The sequence below is a fragment of the Ovis canadensis genome, chromosome 2 (assembly GCF_042477335.2).
Source record: "Ovis canadensis isolate MfBH-ARS-UI-01 breed Bighorn chromosome 2, ARS-UI_OviCan_v2, whole genome shotgun sequence".
NCBI classification, from domain to species: Eukaryota; Metazoa; Chordata; class Mammalia; order Artiodactyla; family Bovidae; genus Ovis; species Ovis canadensis.
In genome coordinates, this window is record NC_091246.1 from 93050131 (window position 1) to 93075213 (window position 25083).

The 25083-nt window shown below is 39.7% G+C and overlaps 1 protein-coding gene across 8 annotated transcripts in view; it reads right to left on the minus strand.

The window, feature by feature from the left end:
- ELAVL2 (ELAV like RNA binding protein 2) overlaps window positions 1-25083 on the minus strand; it is a 140167-nt gene that overhangs the window by 66443 nt on the left and 48641 nt on the right. For 5 of the 8 annotated variants that reach the window (XM_069574145.1, XM_069574141.1, XM_069574144.1 and 2 more), the window contains exon 2: window positions 10911-11154. In XM_069574145.1, coding sequence (XP_069430246.1) covers window positions 10911-11139 — 229 coding nt within the window. In that variant the 5' untranslated portion in view covers window positions 11140-11154. Of the gene's footprint in view, window positions 1-10910; window positions 11155-13923; window positions 14015-25083 lie in introns of those variants that run through there. The other 3 variants (XM_069574137.1, XM_069574139.1, XM_069574138.1) reach the window with 2 other exon arrangements.

The window sequence follows — 25083 nt, forward strand, 5'->3', positions numbered from 1 at the left end:
CAGGGCTGGTCCAGGCTGAGTCACAGGACTGCACTGGGCAAGGGAGGCTGCGCCTAAGACCCTCTGGGATGGGCAGAGGTCCTCCAATAGGGAGGACAGCAGGTCCTAGACCGTGGCCTCTGCTATGACCTTTCAATTACCTAAGGTGATATAAGAGATTACTGGGTAGTTGAATCACAAAAAAGGTAGTTTTAAATGAGACTCCATCTCTTCATAACACTTGGGAGGAGCTGCCAGTGCAGCTTCAAGTCCCTCACAAGATGTATGAAGATACCATCAGCAATAAAGGGCTATCCAATGACGTCAAAATACTGACGTTCTGACACTTTAAGAAGCAAAACCAGATACATTAATAAGTGAAACATGCTAAGGAATTCCCTGGCAGTCCAGTGGTTAGGAGGCTTTCACTTCCACAGCCCAGGTTCAACCCCTGGTCAGGGAACTAAGATCCTACAAGCCCTGCAGCACAGCCAAAAAATTACTACTTTTTTTTTTTTTAAGTAAAATATGCTAACTGAGCTACTGCACGGGCCTGACAGATCAAAAGACACTCACAAGTAAAATGTCAGAAAATATTTTTTGAAGTTAGTGCTTTTAGTTGTAAAAAGACACTCATGCTTTTCTCAGCTCTCAAAATTCAGTAGCAGCGGTGGACTCAAGTGAAAGTCAAGTAACTTAAAACAAGCGCAAAAGGAGGAGGTGTATTTTGAAGCATAGCTTTAGTTTCAATGATCAACTATTCTGTTCAAGAAATACTTAAAATGCTTCAACAGGTGCAAAATAAAAACACTTTGCTGTACTCATAATTTAGAAAGTTAAAAAAGCAAGGGCAGGTGCAATAGATAAGGTAGTATAACAGAAAAAAACCATCGAAGGAAAAACAGATTGATAAATCAACTGCACACCTGAGAAACGGGATTTTAACATTCTACAGATTAAAACAGAGGAGGGATTCCTGGGTCAGAATTTGTTCTGTATATTCTCCCATTTAGGTCACCATCTTTTTTCTAATCTGTATTTTCCATCATTATGATGACAGCTACTAAGTAATAAAACTGAAAATGGTTTGTATTTTACATCACTTGATGTACCAGATGTGTGTATGTATACTTTTTCCAAAGTACAAGTAGACAGAAACTAGAAGAAAACACCATGGAAAAGTCTGAAGAACACTAAGGGCGTTCACATCTTGCTATAATTTAACGGGAGAAATGCTCACAGAAGAATTTCAACTGTATTCTTAAATCTGAATATATTAGCAAAGTTTGTGTTTTGTATCAAACTAATTAAGGGAAAAACTCAAGGGCACTAAAACACTATGTTCCTAATCTACTGGCAAAACAGGTATGTCTCAGGGGCAACGAGGACTAAACAAGTATAAAGTCAAAACTCAACTTTATTTAACCAACAGGTTCAATCTCATGTTCACAGTAAAGGGAAAGGAAGTGAAAGTGTTCATCACGTGATTGTGTCTGACTCTTTGTGACCCCATGGACTGTTGGCCCACCAGGCTCCTCTGTCCATGGGATTTTCCAGGAAAGAATACTGGAGTGGGTGCCATTTCCTTCTCCAGAGAATCTTCCTGACCTAAAGATAGAACCCAGGTCTCTGACCCTGCAGGCAGACTTTACTATATCTGAGCCACCAGGGAAGCTCCTCAAATTAGGTAACCTGTTCTTAGGAGGTACAATACACTTCATATTTTTTTTTCCCTCATGGAATAAAACAAAGCAATACAAAGATCACCATCAAAAGAAAAGAGAGAAACAAAAATACAGATAATTTACAAATTAACTGAGAATGGTTCTCTTTCAAACTTGTCCATATCCTCACAACAGACGTTTTTCCTTTCAGAAACTGGTCATTTAAAGGCTTCCTTACCACAGACTATCAGAAGAAGAAACTTTTCTGTTTCAGTTTGCTGAGAGTTAGTCTCATTTCATAATGAAGAGAGCTAGAATATGCCGTCCCCACACGCCAAAACTGGAAAAGACCCTGATGCTGGGAAAGACTGAAGGCAGAAGAAGGGGGTGACAGAGGATGAGATGGCTGGACGGCATCACCGACTCAGCGGACATGAGTTTGAACAAAGTCCAGGAGACAGTGAAGGCCAGGGAAGCCTAGCGTCCTGCAGGCCACGGGGTCGCAGAGAGTCAACACGACGCAGCGACTGAACACAAGGACAATCAGAAGAAACTTCTGTTCCAGTTTGCTAACTGAGAATTAAACTTACTTCACAGTGAAGAGTCAGAATATGCCCTGTCCCCTCACCCCAAACTTATAGGCACAAGGATTATTTTGAGTTAAAGGCAATTAAGAATCAGCAGATACTCTTCTCTCCCCTAGCTTTTCCTGCCTAAAAGCAGGTTATAAACTTCCCTTGTGAAAGTGTTCCCCTCTCCTCTACCAGGAAAAGGAGAGCCACTCTTACCAATGGAGATGGAGAACCAGCACCAAGATGAAGCTGCATAAATAAACCCTGCTAAAATCGTCCTCGGCTTCCATTAGTTTCCCCCTACATACTTTCTTGGTCATTCCTTGCAGTTTATCCACCCTCAGAACCCAAATCCCCTCTGCTTTATTAAAATGGTATACAAGCCCCAGAGACTAGCCACTTCTCTGTTTCATTTCTTTTCTGTGAACTTCCAATGCATGTGAAATATTAGTAAAAACAGTATCGCCACTTCTGGTAAGCCCTTTTCTCCCTGATTTTATTGAGATAACAGTGGACATATAACACTATATAACCTGTCTTTTGTTAGGTTCTGTTAATTGGGGGCTTGCAAATTAAGAGGGTATAGGAAAAGTTTCTTCTCCCTGACAATTAATAAAAAATTAAAATTTAAAAACCAATGTATTTCGTTTCTTAAATCCTATAATCAATACTGACACTTTGAAAATTATTCTATAAAACACCAAGTTAAAGGTCTGAGTGGAAAAAGCAAAACTAAAAGAATAAATTTTATAGTTTTTCCGGGAACTTTATAAAAAGCTCAATTTGCAACATCAGATTCTTCAAATGACTGATTAGTCATGACCTTTGGAAGAAACAAGGGTACACAGAAAAGTAATTTTAAGATATACTGATAAATAGTTTCTTCAATACCATGAAAAAATAAATTTCATCTTATTGTATATGAATTTCATTTTATACAAATTTAGCCACTAAAATCTAAAGATGGACATATTCAAACATGCTATATTCCACAGTTAATATACTCGGCAGCAACACATTTACCCTGTGCTGCCAAGTTTTCTTGTTTTGTGAACACCTGGGCATACGCCCAGCCTTTGTACCAAATTTCTAACTAAATACACCCAGACTCCGCAAAAGTGAGGTATTCATTAAACTATCATCGCCCACCAACTCACTCAGCCACCCTGCTCTTTTCTACCACTTGTCTGCAAGAATCAGGATTCTTAACCTCTCGATACTACAAACACCTACAACTATCAGCTGACCTAAAGACTGCAACTGATGCACAAAACCACATTTCTCAAATTAATGTTCATCACAGCCTTGGGCTCACTGTGACTGACTTCATTACAGTTTTTAAAAAATAGCTATTAAATTTGAAGGTCTGCATTAGACTAATAAAATACTACTTATCTCTTTCAATCCTGAGGAGCTAAGATTGCTTTTAAAAAGGGGAAAATACCATGCTGTCAAAATAAAGTTTGAAAATCATATAATCCTCATAAAATAAACCAACATTAAAAACTAACTTCCAAGTTCTCAGGAAGCAACAGAGACATAAGTTAAACCTAGCTAAGATTCCTCATGTTTTGTATGAGACTTCACCACATGGGATCTCAGGAAGGGGGAAAAAAAAAAAAAAGGTCTGTGTTCCTATCCAAGGCACTGCCTATCCAGAGATCATCTACATCTGCAAAGCCTCTCTTCTGGGCCCCTGTAATTTGTATTTCTTTATGTCTGTTTGGCTTTTTGTTTTTTCTTTTTGTCTGAAAGCTTCTAATTGGCAGCTTATGGGGCCAGCAGAGGACCCACCTCAACAATTCCTAGGTGAAACTATCACATTAAGATGTGAAAGAGCAACACAATTCTCTTATCTCCTCTTTTGGAAGGAGAAGTTAACAGCCACAGAACAAACTACCCTAGAGTTTTAAAAACTGATTACACACTTACAGGCACACACATGCACACATACATACCTACACACACACACACTCACACTCTCTTCTCTCTCTCTCTCCTAGGGACAGGTCGCGTATTCAGTAAAGACACAGCCCAGTGACTTCTACACTCAATGTTTCTAGTCCTGAAACCCAAGAGATCAAAAGTTGGAGAGGGAACAGCATCTGAAACTTGAGTTTGCCATACAGTTGGGCATTGCAATTACACCCACCTGTCCTACCCACTTTCAGCCAGAATTAAGATAAACCTGGAAATCCCTGGCTCTATCATCTCCTGCAAAATGTTCAGGAAAAAGAAGTCCGTAACTCCCAAGTAATTCCCACATTCGAAGCCCTCCCTGAATAGACAGATTCCCTAAGTAGGTCTGGACAGGGCCCTGGAACTTGCATTTCTGACAGTCATCCCAAGTGATTCCAATGCAGGTATTCTACTGACCCGACTTTAAATACTGAACTGACTGCCCCATCAAACCACTGAGAGAGCCTTCCTGACAACAGATTTTCAAGGCCTCCAAAGTCTTGATTTTTAAAAATTCCCTCAGGTAAAGATGTGCAGCCAGACTTGGGTCATGCAGTCACTGGGCTAGACTACCTAAACTGACAATCAGGGATTATAAAGTTTCTAGAGAAGCATGGATGATCATGTTAGTTTTATGTATCCCTCAGTCCTTGACCCTCAAAAATCTTCCATTCTCCTCTTGTGGAAGCCTCACCACTCACCAGATGATGCCCCAGTGTGATCCTAGAAAAGTTATATGTTTCAACAGAAATTCAACTGCTGGCCCTGTGCTTAGTTTTTGAAGAGTTCTGGCCCTCCAACAAAAAGGCAAGGAGGAGACATTGTCAGAAAGAATGAGAAAACCAGAATTAGGGTCCCTGCTCTGCCACTTAATGGACGTGTAATCTTGAACTCGACATGTCAGCAAACCTAGGCCTCTCATCTCTGGTCAGTGAGGGAGTTGGCTAAGGTCACCTCGAGGGTTTCCAACTCCAACGCTCTATTACTCATTCCTTGCATCATAAAATCCATTTCACTCCTCTAGAATGCAGCATCAGCAGGTGTCAAGGACTCTGAAGTTCATTTGAGAACTCAGAGGAACCAACCGACGTCAGCTAAGCTGTACAAACAGCAGAAGCGTCTCATATTTAATGCCTATAGATGGGAAACAGGATGAAGCATAGAGCTGGCATGACCCCAGAGCAAGAGCCTGACAAACGACAAGATAAACAGAACCTCGACGAGTGAGAAGGTTACTGTATTCGAAACTGAAGATGTTTTTTAATGTAGTTCCCTAATCCTCATATTTTCAAAATAGTGGATTAATTTGCTAACACTGCACAACCTAAAAATTATATACTTTTAGAACTTAGGAAAGAGGAACACACTTTCCTAACTAGGTATTTTGTACGTAAGATAGAGTTTCCTAATTTTCAGTAGAGTTCAGTTCAGTTTCTCAGTCGTGTCCGACTCTTTGCGACCCCATGAATCGCAGCACGCCAGGCCTCCCTGTCCATCACCAACTCCCGGAGTTCACTCAGACTCACGTCCATCGAGTCAGTGATGCCATCCAGCCATCTCATCCTCTGTCGTCCCCTTCTCCTTCTGCCCCCAATCCCTCCCAGCATCAGTCTTTTCCAATGAGTCAACTCTTCCCATGAGGTGCCCAAAGTATTGGAGTTTCAGCTTTAGCATCATTCCTTCCAAAGAAATCCCAGGGCTGATCTCCTTCAGAATGGACTGATTGGATCTCCTTGCAGTCCAAGGGACTCTCAAGAGTCCTCCAACGCCACAGTTCAAAAGCATCAGTTCTTCAGTGCTCTGCTTTCTTCACAGTCCAACTCTCACATCCATACATGACTACTGGAAAAACCATAGCCCTGACTAGACGGACCTTTGTTGGCAAAGTAATGTCTCTGCTCTTCAATATGCTATCTAGGTTGGTCATAACTTTTCTTCCAAGGAGCAAGCGTCTTTTAATTTCATGGCTGCAATCACCATCTGCAGTGATTTTGGAGCCCCCCAAAATAAAGTCTGACACTGTTTCCACTGTTCCCCATTTATTTCCCATCAAGTGATGGGACTGGATGCCATGATCTTAGTTTTCTGAATGTTGCGTTTAAGCCAACTTTTTTACTCTCCTCTTTCACTTTCATCAAGAGGCTTTTTAGTTCCTCTTCACTTTCTGCCATAAGGGTGGTGTCATCTGCATATCTGAGGTTACTGATATTTCTCCCAGCAATCTTGATTCGAGCTTGTGCTCTAGTCTTTCCCATTCTATTGTTTTCCTCTATTTCTTTGCATTGATCACTGAAGAAGGATTTCTTATCTCTTCTTGGTTTTCTTTGGAACTCTGCATTCAGATGCTTGTATCTTTCCTTTTCTCCTCTGCTTTTCGCTTCTCTTCTTTTCACAGCTATTTGTACAGCCTCCCCAGAGAGCCATTTTGCTTTTTTGCATTTCTTTTCCATGGGGATGGTCTTGATCCCTGTCTCCTGTACACTGTCACGAACCTCATTCCATAGTTCATCAGGCACTCTATCAGATCTAAGCCCTTAAATCTGTTTCTCACTTCCACTGTATAATCATAAGGGATTTCATTTAGGTCATACCTGAATGCTCTAGTGGTTTTCCCTACTTTCTTCAATTTAAGTCTGAATTTGGCAATAAGGACTTCATGATCTGAGCCACAGTCAGCTCCTGGTCTTGTTTTTGTTGACTGTATAGAGCTTCTCCATCTTTGGCTGCAAAAAATATAAACAATCTGATTTCGGTGTTGACCATCTGGTGATGTCCATGTGTACAGTCTTCTCTTGTGTTGTTGGAAGAGGGTGTTTGCTATGACCAGTGCATTTTCTTGGCAAAACTCTATTAGTCTTTGCCCTGCTTCATTCCGCATTCCAAGGCCAAATTTGCCTGTTACTCCAGGTGTTTCTTGACTTCTTACTTTTGCATTCCAGTCCCCTATAATGAAAAGGACATCTTTTTTGGGTGTTAGTTCTAAAATGTCTTGTAGGTCTTCATAGAACCATTCAACTTCAGCTTCTTCAGCATTACTGGTTGGGGCATAGACTTGGATTACTGTGATATTGAATGGTTTGCCTTGGAAATGAACAGAGATCATTCTGTCATTTTTGAGACTGCATCCAACTACTGTGTTTCGGACTCTTTTGTTGACCATGATGGCTACTCCATTTCTTCTAAGGGATTCCTGCCCACAGTAGTAGATATAATGGTCATCTGAGTTAAATTCACCCATTCTAGTCCATTTTAGTTCACTGATTCCTACAATGTTGACATTCACTCTTGCCATCTCCTGTTTGACCACTTCCAATTTGCCTTGATTCATGGACCTGACATTCCAGGTTCCTATGCAATATTGCTCTTTACAGCATCGGACCTTGCTTCTATCACCAGTCACATCCACAACTGGGTATTGTTTTTGCTTTGGCTCCATCCCTTCATTCTTTCTGGAGTTATTTCTCCACTGATCTCCAGTAGCATATTGGGCACCTACAGACCTGGGGAGTTCCTCTTTCAGTATCCTATTATTTTGCCTTTTCATACTGTTCATGGTGTTCTCAAGGCAAGAATACCAAAGTGGTTTGCCATTCCCTTCTCCAGTGGACCACATTCTGTCAGACCTCTCCACCATGACCTGCCCATCCCAGGTGGCCCCATGGTCATGGCTTAGTTTCACTCCTAATTTTAGCATTAGTTAAATAAAGACTTAACAAAAGTGAAAAGTGGAGGGAGGAGGATTTAAATTTTCTTCGCACAGTGATCCTAGTTTTCTTAGAACCCAATCAATTAAATGCTCCTACAAAATCAGATAGCAGCAGCTGACCCACCAGCTCCCCCAGGAAATAGAGTAAGTCAGATAATCAGAGTGACTGAAAAATTCTGCCCCGACTGTAAAAGCATATACGGAAAAACTGCTCAAGATGACTAACGCTAAATACCAGAGTGGGGTTCAAATCCCTACAGATTCTTTCAAAAGCTTTTCAGAGAGATGTTAATAGTAGCTTCTTCAGAAGATATGCCCACTTTGCCAAGTGTAACAATTCTAAACCCAGTTTCAGAAATCTATGTACTAGACTATTTTGTTCAATACACGTATTAACTAAGAAACTCAGAGTAATACAACAACAAAAAAATCTAAAGTAACTAACTATGTTTGAAGCTAAAGGAGTCAGAACCTTCTGAACGCTGATTTAACCTATACCAAGAATAAGATGTTAGCGGTCCAAATCAAAACAGGGTTAATAGAAGAGGTCCTTAGTATTCTAATGTGTCTACTCAACTTATTAATTTATAGTTCATTATCATGGATGTTCATTTCATGAAACATGTTCATATTTTATTGATGTGAACAGGTTTTATGGCAGAATTACAGATGGTCTGATAACTAGTTAGCAAATGACTTCCAAAGTAACACATTTAATGGAATTCTAGGGTCGTGGAGATAGCACCCCCTCCCCAGAGTTCTATGATTAAATAAGAGGGGTGGAACTGTAAATCAAGCTGGTTTCTTTACTGCAGGATTTTAACATAATTTTAATATGTTAATGATCTACAGTATGGTTCTTAAGTAGTCAACTATGGAGTGCAGTTTTTCTCAAACTTGTCTGTTAGTGGAACGCTTGTTTTGAGGAGTGTTTATGACTAAATCTCATGGAACTAAGCTTAACAAAAACAACTTTCAATGTTTGGTGCTTACTACTCATTCTTGGGTACTCGGTTTGCTTATAGAGACTTTACACAGAAATTTTACTAGGATGGAAACCTTCATTATCCAGCTCTCCATGAAAAGATCAAGGGGTGAGGGAGTGAAAGAAATGAACAACAAATATTAACAAGCTTTGGCAGCCCCTAAGTATCTAACCATGTACTACTTCATACTACCCATGCACTGTGGTTCTATTACCACCATCCTCCACATAGAGCCAGAGGAGCCAGGGGCATGAAGACAAAGAAATCACATTTATCCCACATAACAGCTCTAGCAAAAGGTTAACAGAGTAAGATAATTCAAGACTGACCAGAGGTAAGAGATGAAAATCTGTGAGATGTTTCCTGTGGGAAAATGCCTAATTCAGTGCATGACTAAATGACCAGATGTATGATTTATTTACTGCTTTCATCTATCATAACAACATGACCTTTACAACTAATTCAAGCATCATTTTTTAAGTAAGATAACTAAGCAATCAAACCAGAAATCTCATCATTTATATCAAAACCTTAATGCCATTTATCACACTTATGTCAAAGAGGCTATAAAATGCACACATAAAAAGATGTTGTTTTGCTAAAAACATAAAATTCAGTATCAGGACAGACACATGTTAATAAAAAGTCTTTGTTCTCTATCTTTCCCAACTTTTCAATTACTTTTTTTTCTTAAACAGATTTTATGTATACTGTTCACACTGATTGGGGGGAGATGGAAAAATATTATCCATTTGATTATCAATATTCAAAAACAAAAAACAAACCTTCCTGATTATAACAGTGAACATCTAAGTAACATAGTTAGTTAAAATATACTTATGGATCGATGATAAATAAGTCTTACTTGGTTTTTACTTGATTTTAATGAATAAATTATTTTTGTGAACCTCAATCTGCATCTCAAGTAAATACAACCAGGAGGCCAAGCCTAGGTTAACAGCTCTAAGTCACTTTGGAGACAATAAGCCCTTCTCTCTTGATAAAAGAACAGCTAAAGGTATCATTCCATAAAAAGTCACAGTTGACTCCAGAAATTAGCTAGGGACCCCCTTCCTCTGCCTTCTAGTTCATTTTACCAAGGAAACCTGAAGCTGAGGCCAACAGCTGACATGTCCAAGGTCACATGATCAAAGTTCAAATTCTTGGTCCAACTTCTCAAACTGCTTACTTATTTCAAACATTTAGCTTAATATTCTGGTGATAAACCATTTGATATGCACCATCACCAATATTTAACATGAAAAAGCTAGAGTCTGTCTACACTCCATCCACTTTCAGTGTCTGCAAACAGCTCCTCTATCAACCTGTCTACGGCCAAGAACACTTACTTGGGTTTTGCTTTATTCTAAAAGTATAGTCAAACCCTCCGAAATACTAAAGAGATTTTCCACTACCTAATTTTCAAAATGTGTCGTTATTAAAAGCCAAATTACTCATCCTTTCATTCTTATCTTTTAAGAGGAGCACTCATATACCACTTTTCCCTTTCCTTGCTAACAGACAGGAGCTAAGATCTTGCCATACTCAAATTGTCTGTACAAATATTTGTACACTGACAACGTCAGTATTACCATTTACTTGGTCATATATAAGCAGAACTACAGAGAGTTAAAGAAAAGGACATTTTAAGGTCATTTCCCTCTGCTAAACACAATTCTCCCCGTATTTCATTGTTGAAATGTTAAACCATGCAAGCTCAAAACGAAAGGTTAACATGATGCTTGCTGCTCCAGATACAGCTACAACTTTGAAACATTTTCAAAAATGTTATTGTACAGTTCAGGTTATATAAAAATCTAGTTAAATATATACTGCTCATAAAAAATATTTTATGCTTTGAAAAGAAAACTTAAATCTATCTAAAACTTAAAGTTTCATACTGCTAATGGAGCCAGAGAACAGACAGATAAAATCTAGATGTGTACAATTCTAGCAGTGAATGATTTACAGGCAGTAAACTTATTTTCTCACACCTTGAAACATAATCATTTACATGTGAGGAACCTTATCTAAAACTGCATACCTGTTATTTTGTCTCTTACAAGCTTACAGGATTCTATCTCACCGATGCTCCCAAATAGACTCTTCAGTTCCTCCTGTGTCATGTTCTGAGGGAGATAGTTGACTATTAAGTTGGTCTTGCTGTCCTCTGTGTTCCCAGAGTCAACTGGTGACGAGCAGTTGTTGTTTATGGTGGTTGGACCGTTGGCTGTGTTATTGCAAGTTGGCCCATTAGACAGTTGTGTTTCCATGGCAGCAATTACCTGCTAAAAACAGAGAAAACAAGAAATGTCAGAATTCATAGTTCACAAACTATTAGAGAATCCATCCAAAAATTTAAACACTTGTCACTAAACACAAGTCGTCCTGCTGAAATTACAACAAAGCTTCAAAAAGTACAACACCTATGCTAACTTTTACTTCACATTAAGCTATTCAATTTAAGATCACAGCTGTACTTTTCACATACATATTCCACACATGCACGAAAGCACAATTTACACCTTTAACATTCTCTAGAACCCCATTCTGGGTCTATTCGCAATCCTTACTCACCTGCTGTGTCCACAGAGTTGAGGAAATTTAGTAACAAAGGGCACAGAATTAAATTCTGACTAAAAATACCAGAAAATAGAAGTGTTTAACATGCTACCAGAAACAAAGTTAAAAAAAAATAAAAAAGGACCCTAACTTTGCAGAGATATTTAGTTAGCCTAGGAGTTTATTCTGAAACTGACAGACATCCATTAATTAAAATCAAGGAGCAAGAATACTTTGAACAATTATAAATTTGTCAACATGTACTGTTTTGGTTACATATTGAAAACGTTTTTAATTGACAATATCTCATACCTCTATCATTGGTAAGAAACAAGAAAATAGCAAATGTCTTATGCTAGGGTTTGAAAGATAACTTGGGGAATAAACTGAGTACTTAATGTACCTTGTGACTCTAACAAGCCATTCTTGTCAACCTTGGCAGCTAAAGATCACCAACAAGGCAGCTGATCTACAGCATCAAAATAAAATCCCCCAAACAATTCCAAATGATATTTTGCCTTGACTCTGACTTTAAAGGAAAAACAAAAACAAAAAAACCTATGCAGTTCGCCAAAACAACAATGCAAATACGTCAATTTTTGCAAACAGACCAGCCCAAGGAATTGTCATTTGAGCACCTAAGCCTGTTGGAAACACAAGTGATAAGGTATCTATAAACTCCAAACACAGAATAAACAGCAGAGTTGGGGAAAATGGCCTCAAACTGTTCAGGCTACTTTAAAAATCACTTACTAAGCAAATTTAGATCTAGTTTCCTAGAAACCAATTCTGTGCTCTTTGAGCAAGAGTTACAAACCACAGCCCCAAATTCTCTAAAACCATCTTCCAAAAACAATCTACTTTAGAACCCAAAATTCAAGCATCACTGAAAGGATCATCCTTCATATTCCATCCATCTTTCAGTTCCACAAATAACTATAAAACTGACAATCCTGAATTGATAGGATGCTAGTTTTAGGGAAGGTTTAACATATAAAAGGCAAAGAATTTGAGGTAAAATTTAAAAATTTAAAAAAAAAAAAACAAAGTAGAGGCAAAGGCTGCTACAAGAAAAGGGGGGAAAAATGTCTTTTAAAAAGCATATTGCCTAAGAAAAATAAAAGGGCACAACCATGGATAAGCAAACACGAAGACCTCTACTGCCAAGAGATGTTTATAAAAGAAGGCAGCACAGGGTAGATTGAGACCGGTCAACTGAACAGATTGAGACTGGTCAGACTGGACAAGAGCCGTGCTGTCAGGGTAAAAAAACAGGAGACAAAAATCCAGCCTATCTATGAAATGTCAAACCAACTATAACCCCTTCCAAAACTTCATTTCCTTTTCAAAAGAAATGGGTTCTTTACTCTGCAAGCTACAAACTACCTCTCTCAAGTATGTATTTTCAGAGAATAGGGAGGTTAAGAGAAATAAAGAAACCTTTGGAAATCTGTACTGAAAAAAAAAAAAAAGAAGCAATTCAAGATATGCATTTTATTATAATTAACCAATTTATCTGAAACTGTGAAAGGAGGTTTCAGATTTGCTAATAAAGCATAACTGTTCCAGTTTATAGAATATTAGCCCAGGGTCACTCTTTCCACAGGAAAATGTATGTGAGATTAACCTTTGTCCAGCACTCAGGAAAACAATGATCTGCAAGATGAGAGTGGTCAAGGCCAATTAAAACAAATCACTAATCAAAAACTTAGGGTATATGTGGAGACTAACCAAATACAAGATTCGGACTAAAGCTCACTGGGATGGCATTTGAAATATAAAGTGTTCGTTGACTGAAATTAGCAGGATTTAGCAGGGACAACAAACACTCCTCACTTAATTGCACATTTATTTCCATGTTCAGGTGGCAAGAATGAGCTCCTAAGCCAACATTCAAGTGAACAGCTGCAGTAGGCTGTGTGCGCTGAAAATTACAGCATCTCTCAGCTATAGGACCATCTGCTCAGAATAAAATGATACTAATGTGCTATATTTTACAAATAATGCATATTCCATTGATAGGCTCAACACAACTGTTCACAGAATGCAAACTCTTTCAACAGTTACTGGGCAAATAATTTTCAGCCAGATTTACAATTTTGACATTTTTTTAAGCATCAGGAATTGTAAATAACTTCAAAATTTAGTAACCAAAAAAATACATAGTAAACAGAATGAAAAAATTATGGTAACTTAGTATTCAGACCATACCAAAACTTTTGTTTTTTGTTTTTAAAAAAAGCTTGTCACTCTTTTGAGGCTGCACTAAATCCTAATTAAGATAATAAGTTACATACAAAAGCAGGTTCTGATACTACATATACCACTAAAATTGCAATGTGCTTTACATCCTAATGATGGCCATACCACAATAGGTTAAATGTAAGAATAATTAGTATGCCAAATGAAAAGTTCAAGTGTTTGGTATGGCCTCAGCACTCCTGCAACATGCTAAAAAAAAGTAGCCTACAGAATTTAAGAAAAATCCCACAGACCCCGGTCCAAGGCTCTGCTGCCCACGAACCACTTCTAAGCAGAGAAGCCACATCACACAGTCTGACTGCCATGTTAGTTTGGAGTTGCCGTCTGCAATATGGACACAAAAAGTACCGTATGTTAGATGAGCAAGATAATGCAACAAATCAGTTTGTACAAAATTTACAGTGATTGTATTGATATTCCCAGCACGTCCATGCAGTGTGGCTTAATTGAATTTGAGGCAATTCCAATCTAATCTTTCCAAATTCATTTTAACATGTAGTTTTCTTGCACAAATTAAGCATTTTTAATTAAGAGCCTGATTTTAAAACAGTATTAACTAGTTACCTTGGCATCTATCCTAAAGAACTACCTTAAACCACATCTTAAAAAAAAATTTTTTTTTTTTTTTCATAATAAAATGAAGCAAAACACTGCATGCTGTCCTATCTCTCAAGGATGTGGGAGAAGGGAGGAAATGTGAATGAAATTATATCTACAGTGAGAAAAAGCAGTCATGTAATTCATTACTGAATGACTTGCATAAAAACATTCTTTCCCCCAAATATCAGAAGGGCATTAAGAAAAGCTACATTTGCCCACATTGTTACATTATACTATAAATGATCCTTAATCCTGGAGCTTAAAATTAAAAGTGAATTGAAACCCTGTGAGGTTATTCTGCCACTACAGTCAAAGGATCTCTAACAGTTTTGCTGAGAATTGTTCACGCTTTACCATCTGAGCCACCAGGGAAGTTCCCTTCACATATACTAAGATGCAGTAAACTAGCATCTTTCAATTGAAATAATTGGACCAATAAACAGGATTGTTTGGAGTAATGTTTATATAGGATGTCAACTTTGTCCCTGAAGGAAATCAAGTGAACATTTTTTAATATGTAAATTATAAAGCCAGCACAATTGAAATGAGTGCTGCTATGAGGACTCCAATATGGTGAATGGGCCATTTACCACTTACTACAACTTGCTCCAATACTAAACAGAGTCGCAAAATTGGCAAAGAAACCAAAGTTTACATTTTAGCCATATATGCAGCTACTTTAATGGTCAACATAATATTCAGAAAAACTCAGTCTATGAAAATAAATAAGCAACAAAGGAGGGCTGAAAAGGTCTTACTTGCATATTTATGATTATACAAATTTCATCCGTAAGAGTTAAACCTGGCTGCACATGATTTACCCTTGACGCATACGTGATGAAATTTATAACATGTGACGATGGATTCCATTTTCTGGCATCTACCTAAAAGGTTTAGCATACTCTTTACGGGATGCCATAATTTTACTCTTCTTCCCTTCTCCCACTGTTCCAAGGGTCTGATTGTATGTTTTTTATTTTACAAAAAGAAAAAGCACTACTTATAGTTGAACTGAACCTGCGAAAAAATAAGATGCTTTCACAGCCGTGAAGTATCGATATTTTGATAAGAATCTAATTGTGGTTAGACTACAGGGGCAGACCATTTAGTAGGACCACACCCAACAGGTTAAATCAAGCTTAAATGTACCATCCTCCCTGAGGAGTTAATATCTAAACATTCATCACTACAGAAAACCAGATTCAAATGTAATGGCCTCATCCCTTCCATTCCACAGGAAGTGGACGCTAATGAGCTAATCTATTGACACCCCTCTTTCTGAAAGCCCCAGGGAGGCGAACAATCACTTTATTGCACCAACTAGCTAGGAAAGCTGTGTATGGAAAATGATTCTACTGCACTTTTACATTTCAAGCACCCCAGACAGTTTCTCTGCTTGAGGCAGACACATACCTTTATGGGAAGTTATAAATAAGTTGCTCACATGGCCTTTACCTTTATGCTGGCCAACAATTCAGTTACTAAAAATGTAAAGCTACTTCCCCTTCACTTAAGGACAGGCAATTCTGCTCTACTCAGTCTACCACAGACAACCAGGCTGTGCACTATTTATAGATTCTACTGGCTCTGAAACTCTTTGGAAGCAAAATAAAAGGCCATATTCCAGCAACATAGAACCATTAATTTTAAAGCTTAAAGAAAGTGTTTCAATGTATGTTCCCCTCTTACTTTAGACATCAATTGTGCCAACTAAGACTACTTTTTCTCCTGTCATTCTTCATGAAATCATTTATGAAAAGACATGAGCATAGATCGATCTAGACTACTCTAAACTTTCCCTGGTTCTGAGAGATAATGATGAGGTGTCAACTTGGTGGGAACATGGATTTTAAAGGGTGGTGGGGTAGAGGGCAGGGGAAGAAGCGGCCTTTATGTTTTCATTCATAATAGTTTACTTCCAAATTTCCAAAAAGACTTTTTAAATCGAATTCCTGCCCCCCACCCTGGCTTTTACCTAAATGGCCCTCTGTATACTCTAATATCCTAAGTTTCTTACAATAATGGATTTGGGGAAACCCACTGTTTGACTGCTCACAGCTAGAACTAACAGTTTCCTGGTCATATGAAGAAAAAAAGCAAAGTCCCTATTTTCCAAACTTCCTAATAAAAAATTTCTGAAAACTAGTTAGCTTCTTTCCTATTTTCAAACCTCCTTCAGACAGCCACCAAACAAGACAGACGGCTAATCAAGACAGTCTGAGAATTCTCATTAAGTACACCGTCTGCTAGGGGAAAAAAGGTTTCCAAGACCTAGAACCCACTTGATTCAGGGATCAGATCTGTGTGGTTTAAAGTCACAGAAAAGGCTACTGAATAATTCTCATGAGGACTATCTATCTGTACCAGCCAGTCCACTGAGACATGTACCATCCTGATCTGGGCCCTCATCTCTCACCTGGACCACCAAATTACAGCCTCCCAAAACTTCCTTCATTGTCCTCATTCACACGTTACACTATTTCCAACAGACTTTCCTAAACTCTCAATAGTTCTCCGCTGCCTAACAAATAAAGTGCAAACTGCTAATATTAAGAGTCTACAGACATCTGAGATCCTTGACAACTGCTTTCACCAGGCTACTTGGTCAAGCATCTAAAAATATAAACTGCTGCTTGTCCTCCATGCAGCCACGGTCCACTGAAGACCATACATTCTTCTGGCTTTGCCTGTACAGTTCTATCTGCCAGGAAGGCCCCCAAGTCACACCTATTCCATATCCAGCTCTAGGATTTGTATATACTAAGCAATCAAAAATATACTTAAGATCAAGAGCAGTTCCTTTAGGGAAAAAGAAGCAGAACTCAAGCATGAAAGGGCAATCACCTCTCTAAATAACATGCCAACTTGGTAGCTTGTTTTTCTGTCTCACTTCAGGTATTTCAAACCACAGATAAAGCATATTTTCATTTTTTTGGCATACTGCATTAGCCATCCTCACCCATTAAAATCTAAATTCTTGTTAAATGGCACAACAAAGGAAACTATCTTTTGAGTGATCAGTTGTATACTGTCATTTCAAGAGCCTGCTATGGCTACCTGACCACTACAAAAAAGCCAGAAACCAGGACAAATCCAAAAACATGGTACAAATGTGCTCCGAGTCCCTGGCCAACAGCGTCACCAAGCTGTGGCATCTGGACCCTGGGTCTAACTTCAAAAAGACCAGCAGAAGCACAGGTAGATATGAAAAAAAATAAATTTTAACTCAAAAGTACTTAACAAATACATCAGGATTAAGTAGATCTCAAAGGGTTTTTTAACTGATAGAGACTAGAACACATAACAAGCAAACATAAAAGGTAAGATCTCTAAAAAGAATCATAGCTAAGGGCAAGGACAAGTATCTCATACTCAAAAGGTACGGCTTGGATGGAGTGACCTTGGATACTCGTTTACAGGAAGAGGGTTCTCGACTAACACAGAACCAGGGCAGCATCAGTGTGCTGCTGCTGCTAAGTCGCTTTAGTCGTGTCTGACTCTGTGCAACCCCATAGATGGTAGCCCACCAGGCTCCCCCGTCCCTGGGATTCTCCAGGCAAGAATACTGGAGTGGGTTGCCATTTCCTTCTCCAATGCATGAAAGTAAAAAGTGAAAGTGAAGTTGCTCAGTCGTGTCTGACTCTAGCAATCCCATGAACTGCAGCCTACCAGGCTCCTCCATCCATGGGATTTTCCAGGCAAGAGTACTGGAGTGGATAGTACAAAGCTTTTCCTCAGAGGACATCAAACCTCTCTAAAGGCCAAGACACAAGGAGAAAGGAAGCAGTATCTCTAAAAGTTTAAGAGCAGAACCCACTACAAAAAAAGGCAGCAGCCATAGCCAAAAGGCATGTTCCTTGGAGGAACTCAAGGCAAGGAGCTAAAGCTCTCGAAATAATCAGCGAAGTGAATAATGAGAGTTCACAAATGAGAGCTGGGTAAGCAGCAAGGTGGGTCATCTGTCTAGCAAAAACTACGCCTACAGAATGTTTTATCTTTCCCATTCAAATCACTAAAATGGCATTTTTGAGATACATTTCGGCTTTGCTGAATTAAAACAATAGAAGGGTCAACCAAGCACTCAAATCATGGTGCTGACATGTTGGCTACAAGAATAAGCCATTCCTTTGTTTTCTTTAAACCCCTTCACTTTGCTATGTGGTTCCTAAAGGAATAAAGGTTTGCAGCTTTAAACTTCATGGTATATCTTCAATCCTGGAATCCCTGTCAACTCCCCGCCCCACCCCCATACCATTTTAGCTGCCTCCAGCTCCATGGATTCTTTAGCCTGGTCGAGCTCAGATTTTTCGCCTTGGGGCCAACAAGGGTCCAAGAGCTGCCAGAGACACTGCCCCAGACAGCTGCAGGCCTCACAGGGAGAATGCTCTTTGGCAGCGAATGCGAACATTTCTCTGTCTCTTAGCCCTTTATGGCTCCTACAGAGTCCTTCTGACGCCAGTCTTTCTGATTTCTGAGGTTTTGTAGTTCTAGAGCTGGCAGAATTAAAAGCTTTGAGGTGAGAGAGAAAAGTATGAATTTAGGGGTTGGTCCCAAGTCCTTCCCTTCATTCTAGGTCCGTATCAGGCTTCCATGCTGGGCAACACGAAAGCAAAGATCCTGTGAAAAAGATTTGCTTAAGGTTCACCCTCTGTTCATTCACCCATTCATTCAACAAACATTAGTTCACAACTCCCACTGAAGAAAGATCCTGGAGTGTACATCTGCAATAGGAGGTGTACACATGTACAAAACTGTGTATCAGCTGGAAATAAGTGTGCTCTGGAATAAAAGAAAATGTAGAGCCGAGTAAGAGGGCTGAGAGTGTGGAGATGAAGGATGGACAGTTTCCAGTATTAAACAGGAGGTCTCAGTGAGATGAGCCTTCAGGCAAGATTTAGAAGAGAGGTAAGCACCGCTGTGGTGGGCAGAATATCAGCTCACCTTAGATGCCCACATCCTCAACTCTGAAATATGTGACTATGTTACATGACAGGGAATTAAGATACATATGGAATTAAGGTTGCTCATCAGATGGCCCTGAGATGGGAAGATTATCCTGGATTATCAGTTGGGCCCAGGGTAATCACAAGAGTCCACATTAATGGAAAACGGAGGCTGGAGAGCTGGTGTCAGAGTGATACAACCTGAAAAAGACTCAACCCACGGTCACTGGCTTTGAAGATGGAAGGGAGCCATCAACCAAGGAATGTGGGCAGCCTCCAGAAGCTGAAAAAGGCAAGGGGAAAGATTCTCCCCAGCATCTCCAGATGGAATGCAGCCCTGCCAACACCCTGATGATAGCCCAAGAGACCCACGTCACGGGATTCTGCCCTTCAGAACTGCAAGCTAATAAATCCGTGTTGTTTTAAGCACTAAGTTCATGGTTAGTTTGTTACAGATTTATAAGCAAATAAATGCATCCCCATGGGGACATCTAGAAGACAAATCAGGCAGAGATCAGCCAGGGTGAAGCTAGAAGGAGGCTAGAGAGAGATGAGTCTAAGAGGTGGAAAGCCAGACATACAGGACCTTTGAGGTGTAGAGGAGGAAGAAGTTTCCTTCAATACTTTTAGGGTTCTGGCTGGGTCTGCAAATTAGACTGACAAATTAATAGGACAAGAGCATACAAATTTTATTGTATTTATTTATACATGTACATGGGAGCCTTCACAAGAGAGAATTAATCTGAGCAAGAAGTTTATATACCTCTCTTAGATAAAAGAAACAACAGATGTGTAAAGAATTGACTAGACAAGGCGGCTTGGGTTGGGGGTAGTGAGTGATAAGGATGAAACTAGGAAGACGTGCTGTGCTTAGTCGCTCAGTCGCGTCTGACTCTTTGCGACCCCACGGACTGGGACCCGCCAGGCCCCTCTCTGTCCATGGAGATTCTCCAGGCAAGAACACTGGAGTGGGTTACCATGCCCTCCTCCAGGGGATCTTCCCCATCCAGGTATCAAACCCAGGTCTCCGCACTGTAAGCAGACTCTTTACTGGCTTAGCCACCAGAGAAGACCAAGAATACTGGAGTGGGTAGCTTATCCCTTTCTCCAGGGGGACTTCCTGACCCAGTAACTGAACTGGGGTCTCCTACATTGCAGGCAGGTTCTTTACCAGCTAAGCTACCAGGAAAGCCCAAAGTAGCAAGGTAAGGGTTAGTTTAACAAAGTATGCTTGTTCAGATTTCCAGGCCCCAAGTCACTGTACTGATGTTAAGAATGTCTTCCTTTCTCTCAGTACAGGGAGGGTTCTTTCCACACGGGAATTTTACTACCTATTTCAGAGAAGAAAGGAGAGGAAGGAGGTTAGAATGACCTTTCTATTTCTGCTAATTTTCTCAAACTCCTTCAGCTTAAGATATTTAATATGCCAAAGTAACATACTTTGGGGCAGTATATCCTCAACTTCATCAAAGGCCGCCACAAGAAAGTGAACCATAGAAAAGGTTTTGAGCAGAAAAGGTGGCTACTGTGAAAATAAACTGGGTATGTCTGTGTGGGAGAGCTCAGCAACTCTGGAAACAAGAAGCCCAACCAAGAAACAACTGCAGTGACCAAGAAGAAGACTGCAGTGACCAAGAAGAAGACGGCAGTGACTCCAATCAGGGTGATGCCAGGGGAGAAGTGGACAAACCCAGCAGGGAACATGCCATCAACTACATCAGTGAAAAGACGATGAGATGGCGGGATGGCATCACCGATTCAATGGACAGGAGTCTGAGCAAACTCCAGGAGACGGTGAGGGACAGGGAAGCCTGGCATGCTGCAGTCCATGGAGTCGCGAACAGTCGGACGAGACTAGGCGGCGGAACAGCAACAACAAACTATTTAAATCCATTATCAAAAAACTGCTTTAGATTCTAACTGCTAAGTCGCTTCAGTCGTGTCCGACTCTGTGCGACCCCATAGACGGCAGCCCACCAGGCTCCCCGTCCCTGGGATTCTCCAGGTAAGAACACTGGAGTGGGTTGCCATTTCCTTCTCTAATGCATGAAAGTGAAAAGTGAAAGTGAAGTCGCTTGGTCACGTCCGACTCTTAGCGACTCCATGGACTGCAGCCCACCAGGCTCCTCCATCCATGGGATTTTCCGGGCAAGAGTACTGGAGTGGGGTGCCATCGCCTACTCACATTCAAATCAATTCCTCTTTCTGGCCACTAAGAATACCTGATGATTAAGAAAAGGATTCGCTTCTACATAAAGTTAGTGTCTTACTTTGGGAGTAGGAGATCTCCTTAAAGAAACCCAATATTTGAAAATCTGAGTTTAAAAATATTAAATCAAGAGTTATTTCCTTTATCTATGGAGTCTCTAAAGAATTCTGCAAGTGAAACATTTAATAGCAAATGCAAAATTTATAAAAACCAGAATAATTCAAAAGATGCAACTCTCAGTACGTCAGCAATTGATTTGTAACCTACGACAGCCCCTAAGGCTCAGAGTTTTCACCCCAAAAGGTAAAACAAAGTAGATGATAGATGAAAATAATGAGAATAACTTACATTTCTGTGATATGTAATTAAACTTTAAAATCTATATTCTTCAACAGGGTCATATATATATAAATATATATATATATAAATATATATATATAACCCTCCATAGTAGTGAAGGTTAGGCCAAGGGTTAGTTTAATCTTGGTTACAGACTAGAATACACTACCATCTAGTGATGAATCATTCCAACCTCAGTGCCCATTATTAATTTCTACGCCATTACTCGGCTGTAGAACCTAAACTAGGACATGAACGTAGTAAGAAGAAAATCAACTACTCCCACAGTTTTGTAGCAGGGTTCTTGTTTGGTATAGGCAGATAAATTTGAATTGCTCAATTAAGACAGTTAACATAGTAATCAACATAGAAATTGGATTAACTTCACATTCTTTTGCAAAAGTCACAGCTAAGGGGAACCCCCTCAGGGTTCTACAAATTGTGAAAGGCTGATTGGAAATCCTCAAATTAATCCCAGTAGTTGACTGTTTTCATTAGGTAGGTTAAAAACATAGCTCCTCTGTAGGATACAGCCACTAAAACACTGTCATATTCGAGCTCCAAAAGAGCAAGTATGCCTAGTCTTACAGGGAATATAAAAGACAAGGAAGGTTTATAGTCACAAATATTGTTTTTTAACTCAGAAGTGTTATAAAGGGCCACAATACTCCATCTGGCCACTAAGGTTATTTCACTCTTAAGTGTCATCTGGCAGAACGTACACTCAGAAAACCAAAAACTATAGTTAAGTGTTTAACCCCAAGTAGCTTATACCAAACTAAAGTGAACAAAATAAAATGTCAACAGAACAGGAATGTTTTCTTCCTAATGCTGGGAGGCTACAAATATTTCTGTTGAACTTTAAAGAAACTGAAAATTTGAGATACTACCTTTAGACATATAGAATTTTGTAATTCATTAATGCATTGCGGAGCACCAACCAAGGGGCTCTCCCCCGTGCACTCTAGGATTTGTGGGAGCGTAAACCTTGGTCAGCACAGAGGGCCGGCTTCTTTCCTCTCTTGGCAAGTGGAACACTTCACTGGTATTCACCTATGCAATGTATTTTTCTTTTCAGTTAAAGTCCTGAGACTCTCAAGAGATAGCTACATTTGTTTTAGCAACACCACTATGAATTATTTAGCATAGAAAGTTGGAGCATCTTAAAAAACATGATTCACACTAAGAAAGATACTTTATTTCCTTTGGTCCATCTTCTCTTCCCCTCCTCCTCAAAAGATGGCGTTCTTAAAAAGCTACATCCCAGCTAGGAAAAACAAGTACATAAGCTTCTGGTTATTTACTACATTTTGGGAAGGGGCAAGACTCTGCATTCAGATGAAGTGTTATTTTCACTTCTAGACATTCCAATTGGGGGAGGGGGCCTAAAGGAGAGGGTCACAAGCAAATTTCTGGTTAATCTGCTGCCCACAAAAGTTAATGTTTATATATAACACTTCTATGTACAAAACATAACTAATGAGAACCTACTCTATAGCACAGGGAATTCTACTCAATGATCTGTGGTGACCTAAATAGGAAGGAAATCTAAAAGAGGGGATATATGTATACGTGTAATTGATTCACTTTGCTGTACAGGAGAAACACAACATTAGCAACTATATTCCAATAAAAATTAATTTAAAAAAATATTCTCAGCAGATGGATTCAGCCCTTTCCAGCGATCAACATTTAAAATGCTGGCAAGTGTGCACTTTCAGACACAGAGAACGAAGGACTCAAAGCTCTTTTCGCATGGCCTCGGCGCATACTTCTGTTACCTTCACAAACGAACCTAACGTAAGTGACTATTGTCATTTGACATTGTTCATTCACTTTGTAGTGTCCAGCTCTTTTTGCAACCCCAGGTATCCTGCCCAAGCTCCTCTGTCAGTGAGACTTCCCAGACACAAATACTGGCGGGGGTTGCCATTTCCTTCTCCACGGGATTCTTCCTGACCCAGGGAAGGAACCCAGGTCTCCTGCATTGGCAGGCAGATTCTTTACCACTGAGCCACCAGGGAAGCTCTAACTCAAGTGATACTTTTCATTAAAAAGAGAGAGCGAGCGCTAATGTTTAAAAAAAAGAAAGAAAGAAAGTTAATGCACTACATTACAGATCAGGTAAGGTCTTTCTTAACCTCAGCCCTTGCCTGCTTATATCCACAGCGGGCACAAACACAAAATCCCAGATCCTGGATACCTCTCCAGCACAAAAAGGAGTTAAGGTGCTTGGGTTCCCTGCCAATGACTGTCACTTCAACTGCTGTCAGACTTCCCACTTCACAAGTTATCTTATCACTAAGTTAAAGCACATTTGAAATAAACGCTTGACGATATCTCAAAGTGCACTGGGGCAAGTCCCCCTGTTGTATAAATGGACAATGAAGCAAATGTGTGAGCATAAATTACAGAACCTGTTTACATATGTACATACGTAGTTCCAAAGTTGAAGACAAGCATCTCCTATAGGTTTGAAGTGGGGAAGAGGGGCACATATGCGATCAAATGCTATATGTTCAACAAGAAAAAAATTTGTTTTAATCTAGCTTTTGAATTATTTCTACTCTGGTAAGAGGTAGAGGAAGTAAAGGGGCTTGTTTTCTATAAAAGCTTCAATTATATGCATATAATTTAGACAGATAATATGTGCATGCACTTTACAAGTTTTCAAATGCTATTATCATCATTGCTGGGCAAAGGAAGACGCATCTTCTCAAGCGCTGGCATAGAGAACTCGCTTATCTGTCTTTTAGATTATGGCACAGTTGTTTTGTTTTCATGTTTAAATGGGCAACAGAGTGCAGAGCTGTGCTGGGAGCTTCTTAACATGAAAAGGGAACACGGGTGGACAGAAAGCTCAGTGTGAAGACTGCCCAGTCATGAGTGTCAGTTCCTGTGCAGGACCCCTGAAGCACATGCTGCGTTAAACCACATTTAGCATGTGGTCACAAATGGTGACTGAGGAGGATCAGAATTTTCACTTAAAATGCTGCAATTTTCAACCCCCCGACCTCCAAATCCTATATATCAGAACATACAGTGCCAATAGCCTAAACGTTCCACATGGGAATTACAGCCTTGTCTATTTCATCTTCAAGAGTACAGCCCACACACACACACAAAGCAGTAAACAGGTTCCACTCTCCTTAACTTAGTCTTCTCATCAGCTGCTCAGCCTCTTGGAATTTTACTATTTAAGATTAGAAAGTGCTACCTCACTTTAGCTAAGAATTCCAAGGGTGACACAAGCATCTTCTCCTCATATTCAGAGTTACTTACAACACAGGGCAGAATGGGAA